The sequence below is a fragment of the Triticum urartu genome, chromosome 4A (assembly GCF_056163025.1).
Source record: "Triticum urartu cultivar PI428250 chromosome 4A, HENAU_Tu73, whole genome shotgun sequence".
Taxonomy (NCBI): domain Eukaryota; kingdom Viridiplantae; phylum Streptophyta; class Magnoliopsida; order Poales; family Poaceae; genus Triticum; species Triticum urartu.
The window spans coordinates 56,590,142-56,600,044 of NC_141876.1; the positions used below are offsets into that span (position 1 = coordinate 56,590,142).

The following is a 9,903-nucleotide window of genomic DNA, read 5'->3' on the forward strand; positions in this document are numbered from 1 at the left end:
CTTATATCATGATAAATGTTTATTATTCATGCTAGAATTGTATTAACCGGAGACGTAATACTTGTGTGAATACATAGACAAACAAAGTGTCACTAGTATGCCTCTACTTGACTAGCTCGTTAATCAAAGATGGTTATGTTTCCTAACCATAGACATGAGTTATCATTTGATTAACGGGATCACATCATTAGGAGAATGATGTGATTGACATGACCCATTCCATTAGCTTAGCACCCGATCGTTTAGTATGTTGCTATTGCTTTCTTCATGACTTATACATGTTCCTATGACTATGAGATTATGCAACTCCCGTTTACTGGAGGAACACTTTGTGTGCTACCAAACGTCACAATGTAACTGGGTGATTATAAAGGTGCTCTACAGGTGTCTCTAAAGGTACATGTTGGGTTGGCGTATTTCAAGATTAGGATTTGTCGTTCCGATTGTCGGAGAGGTATCTCTGGCCCCTCTCGGTAATGCACATCACTTAAGCCTTGCAAGCAATGCAACTAATAAGTTAGTTGCAAGATGTTGTATTATGGAACGAGTAAAGAGACTTGCCGGTAACGAGATTGAACTAGGTATTGAGATACCAACAATCGAATCTCGGGCAAGTAACATACCGATGACAAAGGCAACAACGTATGTTGTTATGCGGTCTGACTGATAAAGATATTCGTAGAATATGTAGGAGCGAATATGAGCATCCAGGTTCCGCTATTGGTTATTGACCAGAGACGTGTCTCGGTCATGTCTACATTGTTCTCAAACCCGTAGGGTCCGCACGCTTAACGTTACGATGACAGTTTCATTATGAGTTTATATATTTTGATGTACCGAAGGTTGTTCGGAGTCCCGGATGTGATCACGGACTTGACGAGGAGTCTCGAAATGGTCGAGACATAAAGGTCGATATATTGGACGACTATATTTGGACACCAGAAAGATTCCGGGTGAGATTGGGACAATACCGGATCACCGGGAGGTTATCGGAACCCCCTGGGAGGTATATGGGCCTTATTGGGCCTTAGTGGAAAGGAGGGGAAAGGAGCAAGGGAGGGGGCTCCCCCGCCATGCCCAATTCGAATTGGGAGGGGCCCCCCCTCTTTCCTTCATCCCTCCTTCCTCTTCCTTCCCTCTCCTACTCCTAATAGGAAAAAGGGGAGTCCTACTCCCGGTGGGAGTTGGACTCCCCCCCTTGGGCGCGCCACCCTCCTTGGCCGCCCCCCTCCTCCACTCCTTTATATACGGGGGTAGGGGGCACCCCAGAAACACAACAATTGATCATTGATCTCTTAGCCGTGTGCGGTGCCCCCCTCCACCATAATCCTCGATAATATTGTAGCGATGCTTAGGCGAAGCCCTGCGACGGTAGAACATCAAGATCGTCACCACGCCATCGTGCTGACGGAACTCATCCCCGACACTTTGCTGGATCGGAGTTCGGGGATCGTCATCGAGCTGAACGTGTGCAAAAACTCGGAGGTGTCGTAGTTTCGGTGCTTGATCGGTCGGGCCGTGAAGACGTACGACTATATCAACCGTGTTGTTATAACGCTTCCGCTTCCGGTCTACGAGGGTACGTAGACAACACTCTCCCCTCTCGTTGCTGTGCATCACCATGATCTTGCGTGTGCGTAGAATTTTTTTGAAATTACTACGTTCCCCAACAGCACGGCGTGGTGCGCCATTAGTAAAAAATACTAGTGGCGTGGTACTAGTGGCGCACCAGTAGTGCGCCATTAGTAGGCAAAACTGGTGCGCCACTAGTAGGCCTTTTCCTAGTAGTGATCGTTTCCCGAAGCAGAATTAAAGCCAATCCAGACTAGATTAAGACGTTCTTGAAGCTCGATGTTTCGACCAAGTTGCAGTAAATCCAGGGGCTAGGCAAATGTGTTTCTTCTGTGAGCCGGTTTATCTTGAGGCCTGAGAAAAAGGCACCCCCTTATATCGGTTGTTGAGGAAGACAAACAAGTTTGTCTAGACCGACGAGGTGGGAGCAACCTTGGCGGAAATAAAGACATTGCTGGCTACTAACCCTATCCTTGCAATACCCTAGATTGGTGTCTCGGCCACTTATCAAGTGACTAGTGTTGTCTTGGTGCTTGAGCGCGGGGAGGAAGATCATGCTATTGTCTGATGATAACTAGGTCGTGCAAAACGAGGTACACTCATTACCAGAAGATCGCTTACGCGACATTCATGGCATCTCAAAAGTTCTGGCACTATTTTCAAGAATGCTCCATTATAGTTGAAATGAGGTTTCTGTGTCAGATATCATCAACAATAGGGACATCACAGGCCGGATCGTGAAGTGGACAATTGAGTTGCTACCTTTTGAGATTATGTACCAGCCTTGCTGGGTCATAAAGTCACATGTCCTGGCTAACACAGTGGACGAAAACCCATGAACCAGAACGGCCCATTGATTATATGCATTGGACTATTTCCTTTGATGGATCCAAAATGATGGTCGGATTGGGGGCTAGGGTAGTCCCGATCTCTCCAACTGCCGACAAGATGTGTTACGTGCTGCAAATCATGTATGCAGACTCCAATAATGTTGCCGAGTACGAAGCCCTCCTACACGGTCTTCGCATGGTGTGTCCATGAACATCCGAAGGCTCAAGGTCCGAGGTGATTCTAACCTCGCGATATCCCAGACTAATGGTGATTTCGATGCCAAGAACCTAAGGGTGTTAGCATAATGGGAGGCAATACAACAGTCAACAGATGTCTCGTCGGTTCAGTGAAAGGCAAATGTTAGCATACTTGCATGCAAAATCCAATATCTTGGTTACAGTTCCTGATAGGTCTAGTTGCCCAAGATTTGGCAGTCCACGCATACCATATTCTTTCATTAGGGAATGTTTCTATGGATAGCGAGACGCATATGATGACTTCGTCAATTTTAAAACTTGTCGGCTCGGAAGATACTCGTAAAGATAGGATGTGCCTGCTTAATGTTTTTCTCAAAATAAAACATGGATTATCATTTTATTGACAATTCCGTGAATAACGAGAGGTGACACGGTCAATCAATCTCCACAACTCCGTGGTCTCGGAATTTACCGCCGCACCGAACTACCCCATCCTCGCCATCAATTACCGCGATCCGCCGCGTGTTGGCAGGCAGTCAAGTAACCGTGCCTCCGGTGGTTGGCGCCAGAGCCAAAGGCACTCACTCCATCGCCTCTTCTCTCCGCCCACCCAACGTTCAGCAGGAGGGAGCCAAGTGTCCTTCCGCGCCGCCCCGCCCCGCGTCCACAGGTCTCGTCATCCCCGCCGAGATTCTCCCCCTCTCCATCCCCTTCCCCGTCGGCAGCTCCTAGGCTAGCACTGTGGAGTGAGTTCCAGCAGCATCCGGGGCCGAGCTCCGCACACATTCTCGCACAATGCGCGGCCACTCGACGACACCCGCCGCTCACGATGTTTTCCTGTTGATCTAGGATCGGCGCGCGTCCCGAGGTTCCCGTCGGCCAGGATCTCAGGCTCGCCCGTCGCCTCGCTCAAGGTAAGCCCCCCTCCGATCCGGCTTCTTTGGATTGGATACGGGATACCCCCAAATGCGGAGATTTATCTAATCATACTCAACGGGTTGTCATTTCTCTTGTTCCAGTACCAAATCTTGCAGCTAATGATTTTTCTTTTAATTTAACTGTGCGATGCATGTCCAGTGAGAAGATGGGGTGCGAAAGGTGCGAGCGGAGGGATGAACTCGATTACTACAATTTGGATGACCGGGAGAAACACTTCTTGATGTTCATTGTCGATGACTGTGGTCAGGAGATGGTAAATCACATTCAACCCGTTGAGTATGATTAGATAAATCTTCTTTTCATTTCCTTGTGTTTCTTCTTTCCCCCCATTATTCTGCGGAGTTTAGAGTCGCGGAGTCTGCGTCGGCAGATATGCCCAGTTCATAGGATTGCTGCTTCTTAGCAAATTAGTCAGATTCTTGTATTGTACTGTGTTGGTTTATCAGATTATTCCTTCACATTCTATTGTTCAATAACAGGTACTAGTTCGATTACTTGCTTGATGTAGCAGAAACACCCACCTCTGTTTTTTAGTCCTAGCCATCCATCGGTCAAGGGTAAATTTGACCATACATGCTTGCTACTTTTTTTGTGTGAAAACATGCTTGCTACATATGGTTAGCTATTGGCAGACTGAAAAAAGGAATACCTTCATGCAAAGAGAAATGGAACATTTTAATTTGTATTTAATTGTTCCCTTCCAATTAATAGTTTCTCAATTTCACCTATATTAACACTGAAACGACAACTTTCCTCTACCTTTTCGTATGGCATTGATACGTTTGCAAGAATTATACCTACATGCATTAAAATAACAAAATGTACTTTTGTGCTCCCAATTAGCACATATTAACAATAGATCCGAAGGTGAATACTTTATTTATTTATTATATTTTCTCAACCTTTTACTTCCACCTCATTCCTCAATTGTTGAGCTTTGATTTTACATGTATATACCTGAACAATTAATTTGTTGCGTCATGTCTGCAAGTTTTACACCTTTTCTCGCTTTTCAATAATTTCGAGAATAGAAAAAATCAGACTTGTACATTTGGAATACTCTGCACTTGCAAAAATTTGTCTAATGATATGCATGAGAACTATTCCCATCGAAAACATATGCATGAGACACTAATGGCTTATAGTAAAATTGGCGCGCGTTAGAATCTACAAGTTAATTATGATCTCTATGATTGGATAGTGAATAACTAATGGCTCATAGTAAAAGTGGTGCGAATGCAGTTTCTCATAAGAATAAGTTTGGTATGCTCTGTACACTACTGCATAGGCCAGTGTAAACTATGACGCGAATTGTATCCAAGTGATGCGTATTCTTGAAAAAAATTCCAAGTGATGCAATACTTCAGAAATTTGGATATATATTCTGCTCATGTTTATTCTTGTAAAAGTTCATTTCAGTTTTAGCATTGAAAGGTGTTCAGTACCGGTTGTGTTACCATGCGATCTTTCTATGTTAGTGATTGTATTCTTTGTTTGATCAGTTACCTGGGAAGCTGAAACTCCATGTAGTAGTGTATTATTGTAGGGACATGAACATACTATCAAAGTATGCATTACCTCTGCAATACTTTTTCATGAATCAAAATCAGTAGCATGATAGCATAAACACTAGATGCCCGGAGACTGAAAGTAGAGAGTTAAGCTAGCGCCTTTTGTCTCGTCTTGTTCTCAAGTCAGATATCGAAGACCTTATTTACGCCATACCTGCTCATTGTTTACACAAGAACTGTGCTCTTAAAATTTGAGCTGTATTATTAATCTTGATTCTTTCTGCAGATCGTCCCAGATGAATTTCTGAGACGTTTCAGGGGTGAGATCCCAAGGGAGATCAGGCTACAAACACGAAATGGTCACAGTTACACCATTGGAGTTGCCAAGTATCCAGATAAACTAGTTCTTCAGGCGGGATGGGAAACATTCGTCAAAACCTATGATCTACATATGGACGACTGTGTGGTATTCAGATACAAAGGAAACTCTCAGTTTGATGTCATAGTTTTTGATCGATTTGGTCGCGAGAAAGCATTCTCTGTTATTAGAGACAGTGCTCCGCCTGTACAGGAAAGTCACAACAGCGGCACTGAAAATTTGGACCGTTCTCATGGTCATTCTCAGCCCATGGAAGTGCAATCGCCTATCGAAAATGCCAACCATCCTGAAGGGCGTCCTCAGCCCATGCGAATGCAACCACCTACTGAAAATGCAAACCCTTCTCATGCGCATCCTCAGCCCATGCGAATGCAACCACCTACTGAAAATTTGGATGATCCTGTTGGTTTTAGTCCACCTACTGAAAATGTGAACAATTTGTTTGGCCATAGTCAGCCTACGCAAATGCAACCATCTACTGAGGCTGTGCATCATTTTGCGCAAATGCAACCATCTAGCGAGGTCGTGGATCATTCTAATGGTCATGCTCAGACCATGCAAATGCAACTGTTTTGTAGACCTACCAAGCTGAGACAAACAATGCTTCAATGGGATTACTCGAGTATGGGCAACGAGACAGCGCCGAGTCCTTCAGATACTCCCAGTGAGTTATTTCTTGCAATTTTTTTATTATAGAGATACGATTCCATTCCAATCAAACTTGATGTTTCCATATTTTATTGACATATTGATTAGTTATTTTCATTTTGTGCACAGGAGATTCTTTGTCCTCAGAACATGATATTGAAGGTTGTGCTTCACCTAGATACACGCTCATATATAACACCAGTCTAAATACAGTGCAGAAGGAGGAAGTTGATGAGCAGGTCAAATCTATTCATAAGGACAATCCAATCTTTGTGGCTGTGATGAGGAGGTTCAATGTTACAGGAACGTGCACTTTAGTGAGTGTTGAATTTTTACTGTTGAAGGAGCATTCTTCTAGTACTGCGCATCAAGCTTATTAAACCATAGTTTTCTGTTGAAAGTACTGTTTTGAATGCTTTCACTCGTTAACCCTTCCATGACTAAACTTGCAGATCCTATACTTCCTACCCCCTCCGTCCCAAAATAAGTGTCTACTAAGGTTAAGACACTTATTTTGGGACGGAGGGAGTATTATTTGGCACTTTACTTGAATGCCATTATCTAATTATCTTTCCCCAATTATGTAACTAGACTTTCTCCAAGAAATATGTTCAGACACATGTGGGTGATAAGGAGCGAAGGATATGTCTTCAGCGATGTGGCAAGAGGTGGGATGTGCAATTTAGCAGTAGCGTTGAAGTCAAAAGGATTGTTAGTGGCTGGCGGAAGTTTGTGAAAGACAATGATGTAGAGACTGGTGATATCTGCATCTTTGAATTGTTGAAGATTGATGAGATGTGCACAATGGAAGTCCATATCATCCATGCAAAAGATTTTGATAGACCCTCCCAAATTGGTGGGAGGAGTGTCGATGGATGGTGTAAAGAAGCTACTACTAAAACTGTGGAACCTTCTCATTCTCGTCCTCAGCTCGTGAAAATGCAATTACGTAATGCAAGTGTAGAGGATTCTTATTCTCGTCCTCAGCCCATGGAAATGCAATCACCCTCAAAGGAAAGAAAGATACGAGTTGAAACGGTTAACTCGAGTCTGGGCAACGAGGGTATGACGAGTTCTTCCTTCTCTAATTCATGCAGTTCATGTTACTAGAGACACAGTCGTTCCTTCCAAATCATATGTGGTATTGTCATCTTCCACAGCTATATTGAATAGTTGTTTTGTTCTTTTCTTCGTGCAGGAGATTCTTCGATGTCAGAGGATAGTGTCACTTTGACTGGTTGCATCGGTGTGCATTTGAGGCGCATACCTTTAATTCAGAAGAAGGTGGTGAAGCAGAAGGTCGACCTTATTGGTTCTGAAATTCCCATCTGTGTGCTCGTGATGCAGAAGACCAATGTTACAGGAAGATTCGCTCTAGTGAGATCCATATTTTCTTATATACTTTCCTTCGAAGCAAATGTTTTATTCTTCTGTGCATAATCTGCTAGTGCTACAGTAGTGCATTTCTTATGTTTTTTTTAGAACTAGGTAGTGCATTTGTTGCTATGTGGGGGTGATCGCATACCATCACAGGCCGCTAGCCCAAAGCCACAAGAGGTGTCGCGCTGAGGCTATTTAGGAGCAGCCTCTGCCTAGTGATGTAACCATGTTAGGTTTGCTATTTCCTTCTGGAGTTTAGATATATATTTCCATTTTGTTAGGTTTCTTAGCCCCCAAGTCGATGCTTTTCATCTAATAAGAGTCTTGCACATAGCTATATGATGCCACCCTAGACCCTAATTCATTATCAACCAAGCAACAATGTACCTCTTACCAGTCTATTCTCCTATCCTGAGAATCGACGCTCCGGGCTGCGGTGGCTACAAACTCCAATCAATCTATGCTCGATCCAGTGTTCATACCAACATATGCCTTGTTGAACTTTTGCTCACAGATAAAAACACTATTGTGAATGCTGCAGATTCATAACCTGTAGTTGATTATTTCACTTCCTTTTTCAACTTGACTAGGAGTAATAATTTTCACATCCTGATTTGCTTGAACACCATCATCTGACATTCTTCTTTTCCATGTCTGTAACCAACCAGAGCATCTCCAAGAAATATGTCCGCAGACACCTGGGGGACGAGGTGCGAAGCATCTGGCTGGAGCGAGACGGGGAGAGGTGCCAAGTGACGCTGGGACGCGGGCCTCAGAACAACAGGGTTGTGGGTGGATGGGTAAAGTTCGCCAAGGAGAACGGGCTGCGGACGGGCGATGTCTGCCTTCTCGAGCGGCTGAGGCACTGCAAGGAGTGCACAATGAAGGTCCACATCGTCCGCCGCGTAAAGCGTGCCGGTTGATCAACAGTGGTGTTCATCTGTTTCCACCGATCCTTTGCGTCGTCGTCGTTAAGACTTTAAGGTGTTGTTTACTCAGTTTAGTCAGTTCGTTGGAGGTCCTTGTTGGTTTGTTAGGGGTCGCATAATGGCGCAGGTGTTTGCTTGAACAGACTTCTGTGGTTTGAACCAGTAACGCCGGCGAGTCGCGGTGATGAATTGCAGTTGAGTGGACCTAGTTTGTGGAACAGCAGATGTGTAAGGTTTGTTCAAGTCGTTGAAAACGAGCTGGCCCCTTCCGTTTGCTATTTTCTTTTATTTATTACCTTTTCATTTTGCCTGGGATGGGATTCAACCTTTGCATTTTCCTTGGTCGTATCTTCAGTTTAAATTTTCTTTGCATAGTTTACACCAACGAGCTACAGGTTGAGTGTAGGTGTTCCCTAGTAAAAGCTTGGAAGAATTGAGAGAATGACTACAGGTTGCTCGAGCGGAGCGGCTTGTGCTCCGCGGGGCTGGCTTGCTCGCGTCAGGCTGGGTCCGGCTGAAGGTGTCATCCGGCCCTGGCCGGGTTGCGTCGGTAGCGCGAGCCTCGTGCGTGTAGTTTGCCCGGCTGTGCGTCCGGTCGGGTGGGGCGGCTGGTCGGCCTCTCGTCGCATGCGTCTGTTCGGTTCCCGTACCCGGCCTCCACGCGCGCCGCCTTGCGCGTTTGAGAGGTGTTTGCCAGGGCTCTTTGCCCACCCGGGCACGAGGAGTTTACATGGCGCCGGCTCGGCTTGCGACCGTTGGTGCTGCCGCGGGGTGTGGTCTGAGATTTCTCATTCTCAATGCTATCATCATATGTCTCGGAACAATAAAATAGAACCTGCATACTTTTATTTGTTACCCTTACTAAACCGCAGTAAGGATACGAATACGACTGAAATAAACTACTAAAATCTAAATATAAGGAAAGGATCAGAATAAGTACTAATGCTCTGTATAATACTTTTCCCCGAGCGATGGTTTAGCGGATTCGGAATTGTAACCAAGCATCCTGGGTTCTATACCCGATTCAACACTAGAGCATGCAGCCGATCCTGGATACATAACTATATAAAGTGTGCAGTTTTGGATCTTTATTGGTAGCCAGTCTTTCACTTCTGCCTCTCCACTCCCATGCCTTTCTTGGTCGGACCAACCCAACCGGCGATTTCCGACAAGTCTTTCTGCTTAGAGCAAGAAGCGGAACCAAAATAAAGCCTTCTTTATTTTCATTTATGGATAACCAATCCATTTTCCAATATAGTTGGGAGATTTTACCCAAGAAATGGGTACATAAAATGAAAAGATCGGAACATGGGAATAGATCTTATACCAATACTGACTACCCATTTCCATTGTTGTGCTTTCTAAAATGGCATACCTATACAAGGGTTCAAGTTTCGATCGATATTTGCGGAGTGGATCATCCCTCTCGAAAACGAAGATTTGAAGTTGTCCATAATTTACTGAGTACTCGGTATAACTCACGCATTCGTGTACAAACAAGTGCAGACGAAGTAACA

At 44.6% G+C, this 9,903-nt stretch overlaps 1 protein-coding gene across 4 annotated transcripts; it reads left to right on the forward strand.

The window, feature by feature from the left end:
• Window positions 1–3,135: 3,135 nt before the first annotated feature.
• On the forward strand, window positions 3,136–8,664 carry LOC125529053 (putative B3 domain-containing protein Os08g0325100). 4 transcript variants are annotated; one of them, XM_048693458.2, is made up of 8 exons: window positions 3,136–3,270; window positions 3,450–3,514; window positions 3,678–3,792; window positions 5,337–6,093; window positions 6,207–6,394; window positions 6,669–7,140; window positions 7,276–7,454; window positions 8,126–8,664. In XM_048693458.2, the coding sequence occupies exons 3-8, from the start codon at window positions 3,685–3,687 to the stop codon at window positions 8,378–8,380; spliced, it is 1,959 nt and encodes a 652-aa protein (XP_048549415.2). In that variant the 5' UTR covers window positions 3,136–3,270; window positions 3,450–3,514; window positions 3,678–3,684; the 3' UTR covers window positions 8,381–8,664. The 4 variants fall into 4 exon arrangements, with proteins under 4 accessions (XP_048549415.2, XP_087373874.1, XP_087373873.1 ...); XM_087517748.1 differs by having other exon boundaries at window positions 3,162–3,346; XM_087517747.1 differs by having other exon boundaries at window positions 3,162–3,514.
• The last annotated feature ends 1,239 nt before the right edge of the window (window positions 8,665–9,903 follow it).